The 19,330-nt window shown below is 47.5% G+C and overlaps 1 protein-coding gene and 1 non-coding gene across 3 annotated transcripts; both read right to left on the bottom strand.

Annotated features, from left to right (window-relative positions):
* Nucleotides 1–2,489: 2,489 nt before the first annotated feature.
* Nucleotides 2,490–17,821, bottom strand: Rabif (RAB interacting factor). Of its 2 annotated transcripts, XR_006061975.2 has the most exons (3): nt 17,600–17,821; nt 5,343–5,645; nt 2,490–5,311 (listed from the first exon to the last, which is right to left on the bottom strand). XR_006061975.2 is itself a non-coding variant. In XM_006982460.4 (2 exons), the coding sequence occupies exons 1-2, from the start codon at nt 17,723–17,725 to the stop codon at nt 5,400–5,402; spliced, it is 372 nt and encodes a 123-aa protein (XP_006982522.1). In that variant the 5' UTR covers nt 17,726–17,821; the 3' UTR covers nt 2,490–5,399. The 2 variants fall into 2 exon arrangements, 1 of the variants encoding a protein (XP_006982522.1); XM_006982460.4 differs by having other exon boundaries at nt 2,490–5,645.
* LOC121821445 (small nucleolar RNA SNORD19) lies at nt 15,527–15,596 on the bottom strand. The gene has a single exon (XR_006062277.1). It is a non-coding gene; the product is annotated as a small nucleolar RNA SNORD19 (small nucleolar RNA).
* Nucleotides 17,822–19,330: the final 1,509 nt, after the last annotated feature.

Genomic DNA, 19,330 nt, shown 5'->3' with positions numbered 1-19,330 from the left:
TCAGGAATTGGTTCCCCTGTAGGTTCTCAGGATCGAGCTCAAACTGTCAGGCTTTTGAGGGGAGCGTTTTTACCCTCTGAGCCATGTTTTCAGCTCTGTCTCCTCTATCTCACCTCACTGATCGCAGCTCCTGGGCCACAGCAAACACACTACTTCCACACAACTCTTCAGGAACTTAAGATATTCCGAAATATTTCCACCTCACCAGAATCCGAAGGTCAGCTGGAATGCAAGACATGAAGGGCATCCTGACCAGCCTGTACATACATACCCCTTAGCTGCATGCATCCTCCCCTCCCCCTCTACCATACAGAGATAGGATAATATGAACTAAAACGATAGCCACTGTTAGTTTGATCAAGGGAGGGACAAAAGAAGATGGACAGAATTTGTAGGAACAAGACTATCTTGTCCAGTGAGTAGTAAAGTGTCAACATATGGCCATCAAGATGGCTCAGGATAAAGGCTTTTGCCACCAAGCCTGGAAAGTGATAACTAACCCCTACAAGCTGTCCTGTGTGGATCAGTCCTCAGGAGTGGGGGTGGGGGAGGGGGCCAAAGTAAATAGTGAGCACCTGGGTGTACCTTACTTCCCATTCTGGACTAGGGCCCAGGCTGCACACGCTTTTACCAATGCAAACACGTCAGCACAGTTGAAGATGGTACCTACAGTCCACTTTCCTTTACTTATCGTCTTATCGAGATTGGATGAGAAAGACCTGATTTTCCAGTCTTTTGAGAAGACCTTTTTTACACGATAAGCTTTGTAGAATAACACTTAAAAAAAAAAAAAAAAAAAAAAAAAAAAAAAAGCCGGGCGGTGGTGGTGCATGCCTTTAGTCCCAGCACTCGGGAGGCAGAGGCAGGCGGATCTCTGTGAGTTCAAGACCAGCCTGGGCTACAGAGTGAGTTCCAGGAAAGCAACACAGAGAAACCTTGTCTAGAAAAACCAAAAAAAAAAAAAAAAAAAAGACAAAGACCTAATCCATCAAAGTCAAGAATTCTGGGAAAGTCTCTAAATGTACTACCCTTGCTTTTTGGCTTCCATGGGTCCACCTCTGTCTGTTTTGTTGTTGTTTTAATTCTACTTTATGTGCATTGGTGTTTTGCCAGTATGTACATGGGTGAGGGTGTCAGATTACCTGGAACTGGAGATACAGACAGTTGTAAGCTGCCATGTGGGTGCTGGGAATTGAACCCATGTCCTCTGGAAGAGCAGCCAGTGCTCCCAACCACTGAGCCATCTCTCCAGCCCCCTGGCTGTTTTTTTTTTTTTTTTTTTTTGAGGGGGGGTTTCGAGACAGGGTTTCTCTGTGTAGTTTTGGTGTATGTCCTGGGTCTTGCTCTGTAGACCAGGCTGGCCTTGAACTCACAGAGATCCACCTGCCTCTGCCTCCTGAGCGCTGGGATTAAAGGCGTGAGCCACCACCGCCTGGCCTTGGTTAACTGTTCTTAAAGGAAGTATATCAACTCAGGATATGGCTTTTGTGCTTAAAAGCTCACCCTGAAGAAGGCTGTGCTACACTGGGACCCTGAACACCCGTTGGCCAGCTAATAATGACTTTGGCTTAAAGCCAAGTCTGAGCAGTCTTCTCTAGTGAACAGCCACAACAGAGGCTATATTCCCAGCAGCAACCACTGGTTACCTCTGTCCACCTAAGGCAAGCAGCAGTGGTGGAAATGCAAGTACTACCAGAGGCCCTGTAACAGGGGAGGAACAGAGAGGTGACACTGTTTACAGACCATCTTTTCTTTCTTTCTTTTTCTTTTTTTTTTTTTAACAAGCTCATTATTAGCAAATAATGAGAAGGGAAAAAAACAAAAGGAGAGTTTTTCACAAAACAGTCTATGAATTATATTAGTTAGAGAAATATTGGACATCATAGACACACAACTAAAAATGTGCTATCGTCTATAATGTACATTTTCAAAAAAGAAATTACAGGGTTGGAGATGTAGCTGGTACAGTGCTAGCCTAGCATGCTCAGGCTCTAGTTAGCACTCTCGAAGTAGCAAAGTAAAAGATTATTCTTGGCAACACCAATTCTGAAGCCAGCCTGGGATACATAAGGCCTTGTCTCAGAGAGAGAGAGGGAGAGAGAGGGAGAGAGAAACAGCGCCCCGTGTGGCAGTGTACGCCTTTACTCCCAGTACTCAGGAGGCAGGAGCAGGCATCTCTAGGATTCATGAGAAAGCTGTGACAGAGCAATTAAAATCTCACATGCCAGACTTGTAAGACATGGGATTTTAAAACGGACTCTAATGGAGAAAAGATCCATTCCAAAGAGATTCAGCAAGATGTCTTATTCATGCTTGATGTCATGAATCCGTCAAGGGGTGGGAGGCTGATGAGGAAGACAGACAGACCATATTAAGTGACGGGTCAGCCTGTCCACAGAGCCGCGAAGCTAACCACCGCGGCTCAGGACTTGGCTTTCCTCTGCTCTGCACAAGTTACATGTTCTGCCAAAGACAGACAGGAGCCTAACTTCACTGTTTCAATGACTTTATTAAATGAAAAGGCAGGACAGTAGTTCAGGGTTTTTTAGTCACTGGGTCAACAACATTTGGCAGTTCTTGAAAAAAACAAGTTGAGTTTGAGGCCAGCTGGGTCTATATAGTTCAAAACAAACAAACTAAAACAAGAATGTGGCCAGAAAATTTTTAACCAGAAATAAGTACAAATAAAACAATAAGATACTTACAGAAGCTGCAAGTGTTTCTTAATGATAAAGAATACCCAGCGTTAGTAAGGGGCAGGAAACTCACAAGGCTGCTGTGGAGAATGTGTCCACACTGCAGGGCTCTGACAGCATGCCCACCCTGCAACTGCACTCCTTACAATGCACACCAAGGACCGGAAACACAGTTAACACCCTGCGTGCCGTGTCCACGGTTAGGAGCAGCTGGAGGCAATGCAACGTGGGTCACCGGAACTATAGCCCAGCAACGCGAGCATTGGCAACAGTGTTCAGGGCTGGGTGTCTACTGATAAGGAAGATGTTCCCCTTTCGTTAAATGAAAAATAACAAGATATAAAATAAAAGAGTACAGTATGCTCTCATGCATACGTTTGCACACAGAAAGACATTGAGGTTATACACGTTACCACTGGCAAGACCTGCCCAGTGGAAGTGTGAGTTAATGAGAACTCTATACTATTTCTTTTTTTTTTTTTCTCGAGACAAGGTTTCTCTGTGTCGCTTTGGAGCCTTTTCTGGAACTCACTCTGTATCCCAGGCTGGCCTCGAACTCACAGAGATCCTTCTGCCTCTGCCATCCGAGCGATGGGACTAAAGGCGTGAGCCACCACCACCTGGCTACTGATCCTTACTTTGATATACAATTAACATGTATTGTTTCTGTGGTTTAAAAAGGGGGCGGGAGTTAAAAACCTGGTTTACTTTGGGTCTCTGGCTTGTGAAGAGAAGGGCCACATGTCCTTAGAGGCATCTGCTTGCTTTGTTCCTCTGGACCCCAGTGGGTCAGTCTTAGCTGTTTTCCTGCAAACACCGTTCTAAGGTGTGCTCACCTATGTCTGGAAAACATGGTCTCTCCTTTGCCGCCAGAGCCCCTTCAGACTGAGTGAAAGCCACTAAGTGTGCAGGGTGCTGGCAAAACTGCCCAGGGCCTGTACTTTAACAAATTTCAGTGAGGAAGGAACAGCCAGGAAACAGATGCAAAGGGAGTTTCTCTGTGTAATAGCTCAGGCTGTCCTGGAACCTGCTTTTTTGTAGACCAGACTGGCCTTGAACTCACAGATATCCACCTGCCTCTGCCTCCCCAATGCTGCTGGTTAAAGGCATGCACCACCAACACCTCGCTGGAACTTTGGTTTTTTTAATTTGTAAAATTTTTATTTACTTATTTGTGTGTCTGCTTTTCTGTATGCACCTCACCCGTGTGCAGACAAACCGTTGAGGCCAGAGTGCAGCTCCCCTTGAACAGGCCCTACAGGCAGCTGTGAACCCCCTGATGTGGTGCTGGGAATTGAACTCAGGTCCTCTGAAAGAGCAGCGAACACTCTTAACCGCTGGGCCATCTCTCCAACTTCTATATGTTGTTTTTTGTTTGTCTGAGACAAGCTCTCCAGCAGTACAGGATGGCCTTGAATTTGATATGTAACTGAGGCTGACCTTGATCTGCCTTGACCCCCAGGTTGCCGGTATTATAAGAATAACAGGGTCTCTACTTACTGCACACTCCAATGTTAGGTCCCCAGAGGAAGGGATGACGGCAAAGTATTTGAACCGTTTATACAGAGTCCTTTTAAACTACCGGGTCACTCCAGAGGAGAAATGATAAAATAGCCGGAAATCACGTCCCGGCTATTTTATTGAGGAAAGGTGGTACCAACCCCGTAACAATGGAAATCTCTGTAGAAAGGGTTTGCATCCTGGGTACAGACAGTCCAAGTGAACCCAAATCCCGAGGACCTTACAACCTACATTGATGAATGATGGCAGCTGCCAGTAAAGAAATCTTCCCTAACAAACCCAGGGGTGATTCGGCTAAGCAATCCTTTGTACATCCTCCACGCTTGATTCCGAGGGAGCCTGGTAAACAGGGCTGAGTTCCCTTAGGGTTAACAATGGAGGCTGCAGCCGGGAGACCCCTAATGAAAAGAGAAACCTAGTCAAGATCAGCGGGAAGAAGGGCCACATTCACCTTCCCTACAAATGTCACTACCAACCTGGGACAAAGGGTCTCAAACACAGCACTGAAAACATGTCTAAAGTAACGTGTTTCTCATTAGTGGTTTAAACACTGACAACTGTAAATGTTTTACTTTTAAAAAGAATAAATTGCTACAGACAAGTAGGTCACATACAAAGAAGTCACTCTCAAATACTTGTATGCTTTATGTTTTTTGAGACGTCTCACATAGCCCAGGCTGGCTTGGAATTCACTATGTAGCTGAGGCTGGCCTTGAACTCCTGATCTTCCTGCTTCCACCTCCCCAGAGGTGGGACTGCAGGTCTGCGCCCATTACACAGGGCTTCCTGAATGAGAAAAAGGTGGAGATTCAACTATTAGCAAGTGAGCATTTTTTTCCTGTTACCATGGCTAAAAAGTTGCTTGCTGCTCTTGCTGAGCAGGAAGGGAGCCCTGGACGGTGTCCAGGAGTGCCAAGGACCAGACGACACGTGTAGAGTTCTTCCATGTTCCAAAGTGGGGGTGGGGTGGGGTTAGGACAGCTGTGATGCACAGAGGACTAAGGGGGTGGCATGCACTGAGGCTGGAACGAAGCAGGACGGCCCTCTGCAAGTTCAAGGGCAAACACTGGTGCTTATCGTTTGTATTAGTACCGGGAAGGCTGCCGGCAGGGCAGCCACCGCCACAGGTTCAGCGTCGGCTCTGGTGGGCAGAGCTGTACAGCTGGCGTGGAGTCCCCTCGGTCACTCGTGGGAAACTCGCTCCAAGGCCACATAGAAGCTGTTCTTGTCGTCCAGGCAGTGCCAGCCAATGGGTCCGATCTCACAGTCCGCACAGACCAGAAACTTGATGTTGCCCACGTCCTTGGTGAAGCCCACATTCTCAAAGATGAACATGTCGTTCACCAGCCAGTGTTCCTGGAGGAGATCGCCGTCGGGGTTGCTGCCGTCAGCCAGAGCTGGCTTCTTTCTCATGGAGGGGAGGAACAGCTGCAGGGGGGAGAGAACATAAGGACCGTGAAAGCGGGACTGAGTCCGGTCACCTCTTCACTCCCATTCTACTTACACGCGACCTGGATGCCTAGCAGCTTTCTGGACTGGGAGAAAAGAAAAAAAAGACAGCAGCCATCACATTAGGTCACACACTCGGATGCTCTTCTGGTGCCTGCCTTGATTATCACTATTATCACTGTTAGTATTATTTTGAGACCTGTTCTTCCATACTTTTGTTGGTCTTTAATTCATAGATACCCGCCTGCCTCTGTCTCCTGGGTGCTGGGGTTAAAGGCCTGCTGCCACCCCGCCTGGCTTGCCCTGGTTCTTTGTTAAATTTCCACTTTCTAGTCTTTACTGACTCAGTTACATGGGCATAAGTCACATAGACAGCACTTGCCAACAGCTTCTGCTCTCAGAGCTGTCCTCTGCCTGCCCCTTCCTTCCTTCCCTTCCCGTGATGCTTTGCCAATCGCAGGCCACACCAGACACGAGGGCCTCTTCACCGGCTGCACAACTCTAACCACCCATCCCCAACATACACAGAGGAAACAGAAGGGCTGCCACTGCCCAGAACCTCCCATTCATCTTGAATTCTCAGACTGCCCCATCGTATCCAGTGCTCGGGCTTGTCTGAATCCGGCCCTGCGATGATGTCACTGTGAGGCCAGTCAGTGCCCTCTTCCTTCTTTATGACCACCAAGCTCAGCATCAGGTTCCAACGGGAGAGGGAACCCGGGGCTTTGCTCTGAGTCTTAAGAGATATGGGAGAGGCACTTGGGCAGGTGGCTTCTCTGCTTCACTGTCCATGGAGTCCAAGGCACGGCATGAGCTGGCTTCCCCCTTAGCTTCACGGTGCATCAGCCACACGGGCGGGCCGCCCTGCTTCCTCAACAAGCAATAAGATGGTTCTGCCTGCAGACTTGGCGTGGCTGGCCCCTTGTTGGTATCCAGGAACAACAGTCTCAGGAAGTCTCTGACCCACAGTCAGTGCTTTTCTTGTTTTTTGTTTTGTTTTTTTTTTAATTTTTTTTTTTTTTTCAAGACAGGGTTTCTCTGTGTATCCCTGGCTGTCCTGGAACTTGCTTTGTAGACCAGGCTGGCCCTGAACTCATAGATCCTTCTGCCTCTGCCTCCCGAGTGCTGGGATTAAAGGTGTGCACCACCACCACCACCACCACCACCACCACCACCACCACCACCACCACCTGACTTATTTTATTTTTAAAAGAGAGCTTTTAAAGAAGAATCACTGTTGCATAACCAGCACATATTAAAGTGCACAGTCTGCCACATCTGGGCACATGCACGTGCTGATGAAAATAGCATGCTTACGATATGAATGTATTTTTTTTTTTTGGTTTTTCGAGACAGGGTTTCTCTGCGTAGCTTTGCGCCTTTCCTGGAGCTCACTTGGTAGCCCAGGCTGGCCTCGAACTCAGAGATCCGCCTGGCTCTGCCTCCCGAGTGCTGGGATTAAAGGCGTGCGCCACCACCGCCCGGCTATATATGAATGTATTCATCACACCTGACAGTTTCCTCATACTATGATCACATTTTCTGAAAAATGTCTTACTAGGTTTTATGTGTATGAATGCTTGTCCACATGCATGTATATGTGTGCATCACATGTGTGCCTGCTGCATCCCCTGGAACTGGAGTGATAGTTGGTTTAGAGCATCTATGCTGGGAATCGAACCAGGTCCCCTGTGAGTGCAGCCAGTGCTCTTACCCACTGGGCTCTCTCTCCAGCCCCTACAAGTGTCTTATTAATTTCTTGTTTGTCTTTGGCCATGAGAATAGCTATTTGTTCCTGGATTGGATTTATCTTATTTTTAAAAAAAGGAAATCTAATTTTAGAATTTGAAGTGCTATCCTCAAGATTGTTTTAAACTTTTATTTGTGTATTCATGTGTTTAAGTGCATGCCATGTTCGGTTTGGGGAGCCTGTGGAGGCCAGAAGAGGGCGTCGGATCACCTGGAACTAGTTACAAGGGATTGTGAGCCACTGGACACAGGTGCTGAGGACTTGGGTTTCCTAGAAGAGCAGCAAGTGCTCTCATAAGAACTGAGCCATCTCTCTGGCTCCTATCCCCAAGATCCTGCAAACATCAACCTACCTATCTTCTCAGTTCCTAGGAGAGAGCAAGCCTTCGGTGCACGTGTGCACATGCACACAGTTGCTCTCATTTCCTGTATGGGTAGCATGCATCTTTTCTACCGCAAAATGCAACGCCAGCAAAGCTCTCTAACCTCTCTGCGCCGCAGGCTGCTGCCTATCACTTGCTTCCCACCCACAACACTTTTATTTTGAGACAGCGTCTTGCTATAGCCCTAGATGTTCAAGTCATGATCCTCCTGCCTCACAGCTCCATGAGTACTTTGATTAATAGGCAAAACATATACATATATATATATATATTTCTCTCTCTCTCTCTCTCTCTCTCTCTCTCTCTCTCTCTCTCTCCCTCCCTCCCTCCCTCCCTCCCTCCCTCCCTCCCTCCCTCCCTCCCTCTCTCCCTCTCTCTCTCTCTCTCTCTCTCTCTCTCTCTCTCTCTCTCTCTCTCTCTCTCTCTCTCTCTCTCTCTCTAGGAGGGTCTTACTATGTAGATCTGACTGACCTGGAACTCACCACGTAAATTAGGCTAACCTCAAACTCAGAGGTCTGCCTGCTTATACATCATGAATGCTGGGATTAATGGTTTGCACCATGCTCAGTTTTTCCTTCTTCTTCCTCCTCCTCCTATTTATTTACATGGATGAATGTTTTGACTGCATGTATGTATGTGCACCATGTGTGTGCCTAGTGCCTGCTGAGGTCAGAAAAGGGCAATGGATCACCTGAAACTGGAGTTCCAGGTGACTGTGAGCTAAGATGGGTGCTGAGAACCAATCCTGAGTCCTCTGCAGGAGCAATCCATCGATCAAGGACTGGTCACAGTCTCAGTTCATCGTCATGTGGACAGAGTGGCAGAGCAATGCACATCAGAGGGGAGAGGAAGCAGAGGAGGTAATCACAAGAAGAGGCAGGACAAGACAACCAAGCACAACCCCCTCCCCCTCATCCACCATTCCAACACCGCCTCACAGTCTGCGCAGATCCAAATCCATCAATGGCTTAAACCATCATCAGAGCCCTCCTTGGCTAGCCCTCACAGAACAGAGCCTGAGAGACTCCTTATTGATCTCCTAGGTCTGTCTCTTTTTTGGTTTTTTGAGATGGGATTTCTCTGTGTAGTCCTGGCTGTCATCCTGAAACTCGCTCTCACTCTGGGATTGAAGGCCTGGCTCCTAGGAGTCTCTTAATTCAGTCAAATTGACAAGATTAGTCATCAGTCATATCTAGATGTTGTGGGGCTTGCCTTTAATTCTAGTGCTTGCAAGGCAGAGGTGGGTGGACGTCTGTAAGTTCAAGGCCGAGCTAGTTTCAGGACAGCCAAGATACACAGTGAGACTTTGTCTCAACAAACAAACAAACAAACAAACAAACAAAAAACCTAAAGGTTGCCGAGAAGCTAAAATCTAAAAAAGAAAAAACAAAAACTGCCCATCACCTGAAATGGCTGCAGGTAAACAGGGCCCAGCTCATAAACCAAACACCTCGTGGTAAAATCCACATTTAGTTAGAAAAGCAGATTTTTCCTTAACCTCAAAGAGCACAAGAAACCAGCCAACCAATCTCTTTGAGACCTTGTGTAGGGGGAGAAAGATGAATAATCACATTGTTAATATTAAAACAACACTACCTTACATAACTGAGATTCATGGTCCATTTGATTGTGTGTGTGTGTGTGTGTGTGGTAAAATTACAGACAAGTTACCACTTAACCACTTAAGAAACGTATTTTTACTTATGTGTACATATGTGTATGTGTGTCGATGAATGCCACTTGTGTACATGGCTGTGGAGGTCAGAAGAAGCCCTTGGATCCTTTGGAGCTTCGGCTAGAGGGGGTGTGAACTGCCCAGTGTGGGTGCTGAAACCAGACTCAGGTCCTCCGGAAGGACAGTAAGTGCTCTGAGCTGCTGAGCCATCTCTCCGGCCCCCCACCTAACCGCTTCTCTGTGTATAGTCCAGTACGTAAGAATGTTCACATGATTGTGCTGCCACTGCCTACATGTCACCAGAGCCTTCCCGTCTTCCCGAACTGAGACTCTGGTCCCACTGAAGAAGTGTCTCCCATTCACCCGCCCTCCTTATCCTCCCTTCGCTGGCCTTGAGAACAGCAACTGTGTACAGTCTTCTTCTAAAGAAGCCACTCGAGGTATTTCATGTAGGTGGAATCACACTGTTGTATGTCCTTTTATGGTTGGCTTGTTTCATTTACCTGTCCTGACAAGTTCACATTTAGTTTTAAGAAATGACACAAAGGAGCTTGGCATAGTGGCATACACCTTTAGTCTCGGCAGAGGCAGGTGGATCACTTCGAGTTCAAGGTCAGCCAGGGTTACACAGTAATGCCTCCACAGTGAGGCCTTGTTTCAAAAGCCAACAACAGCAGCAGCAGCAACAACAACAACCCCCCCCCCCCCAAACACACACACAAAACAAAACCCACAAAAGGACGGGAGAGAGAGCTTGGCAGCAGCTAAGAGCACCTCCTATTCTTGTAATCATTCCTTTGTTTCCTGGGACCCACTTCAGGTGACTCAGAACTCCCTGTCACTCCAGCTCCAAGTGACCTGGTGCTTGCTCCTACAGTCTGCTAGAACTTATATACATGTGCACACCACATGTACATACATACAGACAGACAGACACACACACACACAGACACACACACACTTTTAAGAAATAACAGAGCCCTTTCATCTCAGCACCTGGGAAGCAGAAGCAGGCAGTTCTCTGTGAGTTGAGGCAGCCTGATCTAGGCAGACAGTTCCAGGACAGTCATGACTACATAGTGAGACCCTGTCGCAAAAGACAAAACAAGAGCAAAAAGAAGTAACACAAATCCCTGGAGCCTTTACTGTCTCCCTGAAGATATAACATCTTGAACAGCTGGGGTAGCTCTCATAGCCAGAGTACAAGAACTGATTCAATCTGGAGATCCTACCCAGATCTCCCCAGCTTCCTGAGTGTCGCTGTTGCTTTTCATTTAAGGGCCTGTTGCCCAGGGTGGCCTTGAACTCTGATCCTCTTGCCTCTGCCTCCTGGGTTCCCCGTTTGTTGTGCTCACTTGCTGCGTATTCAGTTCTATACTATTTGTTCACCTTTACAGTCAGGATAGTGAAGCCCCGTCACAAGAGCTCTGCTGCCCTCTCCCAACCACATTCATCAACACCTTGCCCCTCAATCACATCTGAGGGCAACCACTGAGTCCTTCTTCATTTCTGAAATTCTCTCATTTCAAAAATGTGACACAAGGTCCCGTGTAGTGTTGCACGCCTTTAATCCCAGCACCTGGGAGGCAGAGGCAGATGGGTCTCTGTGAGTTTGAGGCCAGCCTGGTCTACATAGAGTTCCAGGATAGCCAGGGCTACACAGAGAAACCTACCAAAAAAAATCTATCTATCTATCTATCTATCTATCTATCTATCTATCTATCTATCTATCTATCTATCTATTCTATCCATCCATCCATCCATCCATCCATCTACCCACCCACCCACCCATCCATCCACCCACCCACCTACCTCAAAAATAAAATAAGTTGTACAGATCTGGGCACAGTGGTGCTCACCTATAGTTCCAGCTACTGGGATGCTGAGGTGGGAGAATCATGAGTTCCAGGCTGGCCTGGGCAAACTCTCAGCTTACAGAGTTGCTTGTCTGGCATGCACAAAATCACCATAGCAACTGAGCTTAGTGGTCCATGCTTATAACCCCAGCACTTAGGTGAAGGCAAGTGGACTGAGAATTCAAGGTCATCCCTTCAGCTACACAAGGGGTCAAAGCCAATAGAGTTTACATGAGTCCTGTCTCACTCACATGAGAGAGAAGAAAAAAAAAAAAAGGAAAAAAGGCCTGGCGGTGTGGCCCTTGACTTTAATCCCAGCACTTGGGAGGCTTAGGCAGGCAGATCTCTGTGAGTTTGAGGTCAGCCTGAGTCTACTAAGTGAGTTCCAGGGCTACATAGAGGAACCCTGTGCCCCATCCCCCATCCCACCCCCAAAAAAGGGGGCCTGGTGATGGTGCATTCCAGCCCTGGAATGGTCAAGGCAGGGAAGTCTTCAAGACCAGTCTGGGTAACAGAACTGCTGGCCAACCTTCTACACAGTGAGACTATGTCAAGTAAACAGAGACGGGGGAGCAAGAGAAAGCTACACAAATCGATTCATCAAGCTGATCATCTCTTTTGGCTTTCTCACCAGCAGAATTCTCTGCAGATTCATTCAAGTTGTCTGGATCAAGCTGGCTGTGGCAGTGTGATCCCCACACTTGGGAGGCGGAGGCAGGAGAATCAGGAGTTGAAGGTCATCCTCCACTACAGAGTCAAGGTGAGGCCAATCCGGGTGACATGAGATGCTATCTCAAGACAAACCCAAAAGCACAGCCTGGTTCATCCGTGTCTACTGCTGAACAGTAAGTACTCCATTCCCCTCCTGAAAGATGTCTGTGCTGTCTACAGTTTGGCGCTGTGTAATGCAGCTGCCACACACATTCATTACAGGTCTGACATGAATGTAAGCTTAACCAACAACTTCGGTTAAGATGTTCAGAAATCTGGGTTGGAGACATGTCTCAGTGGCTGTATCACTTACTGCTCTTCCAGAGGATCCAGGTTCAGCTCCCAGAAGCCACAAAGTGGTTCACAACCTCCCGTAACTCCAGCTCCAGGTGCACACATATAAGTTTCTCAAGCCCCAAATCCAACCTGAAATGCTCCAGTGTTTGAAACTTTTAGAGCACTGCCAGGACATGAGTGGAAAATTCCACACCTAATGTCCTATGATGGGCTGTGAGCAATATGCAGGCTCACCAAAAATACATCAAATTATCTTCAGCTTATTGTGGACTAGAGGATTTTTATGATGCAAAAAAATTCCATGTTTAGACTTGTCTCCCAAACCTAAAATACTTCATTGTGTAATTGAAAAGATTTCCTCCACCATCACCACCACCCCCACACCAAAATCACACCTCTGAAATCTGAAACAGTTCTGATCCGAAGTGTGCTGGAGAGTTTTTTGTCAACTTGACATAAGCTAGAGTCATCTGGAAAGAGGGAACTTCAACTGAGAAAATGTCTCCCCGACATGGGCCTGCAGTCAAGTCTGTGGGGGCATTTTCTTGATGATTTATGTGGGAGGGCCTAGCCCATTGAGATACATTTTGGACTTACCAAAATAGGATAGATAAGGGAATTATTTTCTCTGATTTGTCAAATACAAATGGACTAGACATTGTTTAGGTATTTGTTACTTGTATATATTGTATATAGTTATTGTACTTTTGTATATAGTTTTTCTTTTGTTAGTTATAACCTTTTGCCTTTTTTCTTTTTATTAAAATAGGAAAGGGGAAATATGGTGGTATTTTATTTGTACTGAAATGTGATTTTTATTGTATGTTAATAAATAAAGTTGCCCGGGGGTCAGAGCTATTAGAGCCATAGCAAGAGCATGGTGGTGGTGGTGGCGGCGGCGGCGGCGGCGGCGGCGGCGGCGGCGGCGGCGGCGGCAGCGGCGGCACACGCCTTTAATCCCAGCACTTGGTAGAAGAGCTAGGTAGATCTCTGTGTGTTCAGGGATATAGCCAGCATTGGAGACATACGCCTTTAAGACCTGGAGGGCTGTACATACAGACAGTGACGAGGCAGTCACGTGTTTGGGTTTACAACCAATGAGAAGGCAGAACAGAAAGACTATTTAAAGACAGACACACAGGAAGTAGCTCTCTTTCGGGGAGGTAGGAACACCGCAGGAGGTAAGATTTTAGCTCTGAGCTCTGACCTCTCGGCTTTCTCTTTTACACTGGTTCTGTGTTTCTTATTTTAATAAGACGGTTGGTTACATCTATACATTGTAGGTATCACCCCTAGGCCTGGGTTGTATAAAAAAGCAGGCCGAGCAAAGCATGGGGGAGCAAGTCAGAGGCAGCACTCCTCCATGGCCTCTGCATCACTTCCTGCCTCCAGGTTCTTGCCTCTAGGTTCCTGCCATGACTTCCCTCCATGATGAACTGTAAACTATTACGATGGAATAAACTTTTCCCTCCCACGTTGCTTTTGGTTGTATTTATTACAGCAGTCGCACTAGGACAGAAGTCGGTACCAGAACCCGGGCTATTGCTGTGAAAAACATGTTGTTTTGGGGAGGACTGTGGAAGTGTCTGGAAGCTTGGGTTGGAAAAGCCATTGAGTGCTCGGACCTTAAATGGGCCATGCCGTGGGAGCGGAAGAATGCTGAAAGCAAGCTGGTGAGCTCCCTCACGATCTCGGCTTCCCTCAATAATGGACTGCGATCAGAACGTGTAACCCAGATAAGCCCTCTCCTCTCCCAGTGCCTTTGGGTCTGGCCTTTATCATATCATAAAAAATAGAGCAGGACAGCAATTGGTACTGAGAGTAAGGACTAGTCACCCCACACCAGCTTCAAAGGTGAGTATAATTCATATATGAAACCTGTTCTCTAAAAAGAACACACATCACATGCTGCAAACAGTGGAATAAAGGCGCCAATCAGAATACCGAGCAGGATGTGGCTCAACTGGTAGGGTTCTTGCCAAACAGGCATGGAGTCTATCATATGTCCTACTCCCAGGAAAGCATAAACTGGGGTGGGGATACATGCCTGTAATCCAGAAGGACTGTAAGTTCAAGGCCATCCTCAGTCACATAGGGAGTTCACAAGGGCTACATGAGACTGTCTTTTAAAAAAAAAAAAAGACTAATAAAACCATAAATATTGATCCAGTATATCACTAATAACCTACTATTTACACTAGACTAACAGCTTTTATTCATTCAGTCCAGATATTTCCTTATGTGCACAGTCTAGGTATAGGAGATACACATGTGGACAGGACACAGGGCCAAGAGGTGGTCAACTGAGGCAAGTGCTAGAGGTGTCAGAACTTTGCAATGTAGGGCCCAGGGTTTCTGGACCTTGGAACTTCTGAAAATTTGGGCCAAATAATTCTTTGCTGTGAGGGCTGGCCTGGGTACCCCAGGATTCTAAGCAGCAACCCTAACTCCCACCTACTGTATGTCAGTATCATCCCTTCCCAGTTTTTACCACCAAAAATATCTATGTATGTCTCTGGACTTTTTGCTTTGGAGACAAACTCACTCCCAGTTGAAAAACACTGCCTTAGATTATGAAATGGAAGGCAGGGTCACACTGGGCTCCACGTCACATCAAAGGTGGGGTGCACGGTTTGGCTTTCATAGCTTTCCCGTCTAGAGACTGTACTAGTATACCCTGCAGGGTGGAATGAGAATGCGGTGGGCCACCTCTACGCATACCTCCTATGTCCTGCCTCTCTCCAGGTTCACTTAAGGGATGAAAGATCCCGATTTTGTTTCCTCGAGACAGGGTTTCTCTGTGTAGCTTTGGCTGTTCTGGAACTCACTTGGTAGCCCAGGCTGGTCTGGAACTCACAGAGATCCACCTGCCTCTGCCTCCTGAGTGCTGGGATTAAAGAAATGCACCACCACGGCCAGGCCAAAAGGACCTTATTTTTAATTTTCAAGATTTGTTTATTTTTACTTTAGGAGTGTTTTGCCTGCATGTATGCATGTGTATCACATGCATGTCTGGTACCCACAGAGGGCAGAAAAAGGCGCTAGATCCCCTGGAACTAACTGGAACTACAAAGAGTTGTGAGCCACCTGACACGCACTTCAAGTTCAGCCAGTGCTCTTAACCACTGAGCCATCTGTCCAGCCCTGGAAGGGTATCTCTATTTGTTTGCTTCTTTACTTTTTATTGTTTTCTATGTTGAGTTCAGACTTGGACCTTATCAGTTTGCAGTGAGAATCAGACTGCTCAGATATTCTCCTCCAGGAAGGACATCCCTAAGAGAGACCATAGCAGCCTTGAGATATCTACACTGACTTGAGATCGGCTTCTCAACAATTCAGGACAATGATCAAAGAGCTACCCTGGAGATTCAGTTGAAGAGTGTGTTACAAACAGTTTGTTCTCCGTAAAGGTACTCTGTTGAGAAACTGTAACATATAATTCAATTTGCTTCTAGTTTCCCTCCTATAAAACACCAATTTAAAATGTATAAAACGGGCTGGAGAGATGGCTCAGTGGTTAAGAACATGGGCTGTTCTTCTGGAGGTCCTGAGTTCAATTCCCAGCAACCACATGGTGGCTCACAACCATCTGTAATGAGATCTGGTGCCCTCTTCTGGCCTGCAGGGATACATGCAGGCAGAATACTGTGTACATAATAAATACATAAATCTTAAAATACAAAACAAAACGTATGGAACAAAAACTTTATATATAAACTATAAAATTCCTTTAAGGAACTTCTTGATTTTTTTTAAAAAAAGTTTTATTTAATGACTAGACAGGCTCTCATCATGTATCCCTGTTGGCTTTGAACTCACTGTGTAGCCCTGGGTGCTGGGATCATAGGCACTCACCACCACACACTACTCCCCAACCTTTAAGTTTCTGTCAGTTTACAAAAGCGGGCAAGCTGCCATAAAAGGTACACGAGAACAGCCTCAGTTGTACCACACCAGAGGCAGGCGCTCAGTTTCCACACAGACGCCTGCCTGCTCACCATCCTCACTTTTTCAGAATGAGCAAGTGGAAGCTCATGGAGGTTCAGCACCTCTTCCAGTGGTAATGAGTGGTCAGGTTAGGATTTAAGGCCACGGTCAGTTCCATCCCTCCACGAGGCCCCTAACTTTATAAAACAAACGGAGAACTCTAATTCCTGCCCTCAGAACTCCTATTAAAATAGAACTACAGGAAATCATTAAGACACACAGGACAAGGGAGACACTACCCCTCCTTTCCTGCTTTAGAAAAAGGATTCTGCTTTTGTAGCAGATGCTACAATGCACAGCACCTCACTGCCAATCCTTCAACCACACGGAATAACACTGGCCCCATCTTCTCACAGACCATTTATATAGTAAGGGTCTGAGTAAAAGTACAGTTTGCACTACCCTATAAGTAGGTATGCTATACACACACACACACACACACAAGCTTAGAAAAAAATTTCCTCACTGGGGTGATGTTAAGGTTATTAAAGCCGGGCGGTGGTGGCGCACGCAGTTAATCCCAGCACTCGGGAGGCAGAGGCAGGCAGATCTCTGTGAGTTCGAGGTCAGCCTGGTCTCCAAAGCGAGTTCCACGAAAGGCGCAAAGCTACACAGAGAAACCCTGTCTCGAGGCGGGGTGTAAATGGTGCAGGCGCCCTTAATCTCAGCACTGGGGAGGCAGAACAAGGTGGGTGGATCTGAGTACGAGGCCAGCCTGGTCTACACAGCAAGTTCCAGGCCAGCCAAGGCTACAACAACACACACACACAGTGTATGTCCTACTTGATTTTGGAGCTCCTTTGAGGAGCAGCAAATGCGACAGAAAGTAGGGACAAAAGATGGGTGAGGGCTGCGGTGGGACAGGAATCTAGTCATTCTCAGGTGCCCTGGGGCGACACCGAGCGGCGGCCGGAGATACACCTGCGAGGCGCAGCAGGTTGGCCAGAGCTCCAGGAAGCTGGGGGGCTGGGGTTCCTCCCTCCCTCAGCTCGCGCAGGGTACCCGAGGCCTGGGGAAAAGCGGGCCGCCCGAGACAGGTGCACCCGCTGAGCCAGGGCTTTGCTGGAGAGAGAGGTGCAAGGCGGTCATGCAACCCATGCGGACCCACTGGGGTCCGAGAAGCCAGCCGCACCCGCGGGGCGGGGCCTCGCGGAGGTGGGCGGGGTTAAGACGCGCGAGAAGGGCGCGGTCTCCGGAAACCTGGGAGCCCGAATCAGTCTCGAGCCGCCGGTCGCTCCGGACGGTAAACCTAGTCAGCTCTATGTATTTCCCTACCTGTCGGCGAGAGAAAAGAGCAGTCCCTGGCTGCAGCACCCGAGAGCCGCAACGCTGGCACAGCACCGCCTTCCGGTTCCGGCCCTCGGCTGACACTAGCTCGTTCTGCAGCTCAGCCGGTTCCATCGCCGCGCCGCCCCAGCATGGACCACCACGGCGCACGCGCGGTCTGGGTGCGCTCACCCGGAACTACGCTGGCGCGGCTCCGCAGGGGCGGGGCGCCCGGCGCCCCTCGCTGGACCTCTGCGCAGGCGTCTGGACTCTATTGCGCAGGCGCCTTTATTTCTTTGCCGGACCGAAGTGTCAGCGTGACTTTGTGACAAATCCTTTTTCTGTGTATCCACCTGGTCACCGCGCCTCCCTTAATAGTGGCCTAGGCAAGTCACTATGGCTGCCTTACCACTTAGTTCTCCGACATTTTCATTGCCTCGACAATCCGGCTCAGACCACACCTCAACAACATTTAGCTACAAGACACTCACTTCCTATGTAGGAAGCCGTGTAGAATGCTGAGTATATTTCGTGTTGGAAAAGTTGCGTGGAAATCTTAAGCCTAGTGTCGAACAGTGGACATTTATTAGGCACCAAAGCGTTTTTACAGTGCTTTTGAACACATAGTCATGGGGCTGGAGAGATGGCTCAGCGGTTAAAAGCTCTGGCTGCTCTTCCAGAGGTCCTGAGTTCAATTCCCAGCATCCACATGGTGGCTCACAGCCATCTGTAATGAGATCTGGCGCCCTCTTCTGGCCTGCAGACATACATGCAGACAGAACACTGTATACATAATAAATCTTTAAAACAAAAACGTAGTCATCTTAGAGGGTTTGCCCTCAGGCACAGTGCATGAAAGCAAAGAAGTCTACAAACGAACAGGGCGTTCCAAAGCCACGGCTCTTAACTTTCTAACTGATCTTTGTATCCTATTCTAGTTATAGGTTTCCCAAGACCACCAGAAGGACATCAAAATGAAAACAATTAAGCCACCTTATTGTTTAAAATGCGCAGCCTTGGCTTGCTTCCTTAGTTCCACATTACACGATGGGAATTGTGTATTGTGAGAATATGGCCCCAGAGGGTTGCAGACTCTAATCTCATAGGACAACAACAAAGTACTACCAGTGAGTCATGGAGTGGCTCTGTTTAGGGAGTTAGGTTTTTATCTGTGACTTTTTTTTTTTAACATTTTTTTTGTGTGTGTTTTGCCTGCATGAATGTTAAGTATAGCGTGTGAGTGCTGATGCCCGTGAAGGCCAGAAGAGGGCACTAGATGTCTGGAACTGGAGTTAAGCCTTGTAAGCGCTGTGTGGGTGCTGGGAACCCAGCCTACATCCTCAGAGAACCAGCACTCTTAACCACTGGCCCATCTCTCCAGCCCCCACCAGGTGGCATTTTGATTAGGAATTAGGATTGTCAGGAGAGCAAGACTTCAGAATGAGATTACATTCTCCAGTGACCGAAGAAAGACTGCAGAGGAGCAACATGAGGCACAAAGCTACACAGAGAAACCCTGTCTCGAAAAACCAAAAAAAAAAAAAAAAAAAAAAAGAAGAGCAACATGGTAGAATACGCCCCTCAACACCATGGATCCGATGCACGTTAAGGAATTTGAACTTTCTAGTACAAGAAATGTGACTCTATGGAACTTCAGGACACAACTTCAATATTGACCAATAATTGGCTGTATATTAAGTACTGCCATGGTCACATCTGAATTTCAGAAAGAGCTGATGA

Source organism: Peromyscus maniculatus, chromosome 11 (genome assembly GCF_049852395.1).
Source record: "Peromyscus maniculatus bairdii isolate BWxNUB_F1_BW_parent chromosome 11, HU_Pman_BW_mat_3.1, whole genome shotgun sequence".
In the NCBI taxonomy this organism is placed as follows: Eukaryota; Metazoa; Chordata; class Mammalia; order Rodentia; family Cricetidae; genus Peromyscus; species Peromyscus maniculatus.
This window is presented reverse-complemented; position numbering and strand designations above follow the sequence as displayed.

Bases quoted from the DNA above. Each gene is read 5' to 3' on its own strand.
- Rabif (XM_006982460.4), bottom strand. From the start codon at position 17,725: ATGGAACCGGCTGAGCTGCAGAACGAGCTAGTGTCAGCCGAGGGCCGG. The intron at 5,646-17,599 runs GTAGGGAAATAC...TCCCCCCTGCAG, and splicing joins CTCTTTTCTCTCGCCGACAG to CTGTTCCTCCCCTCCATGAG.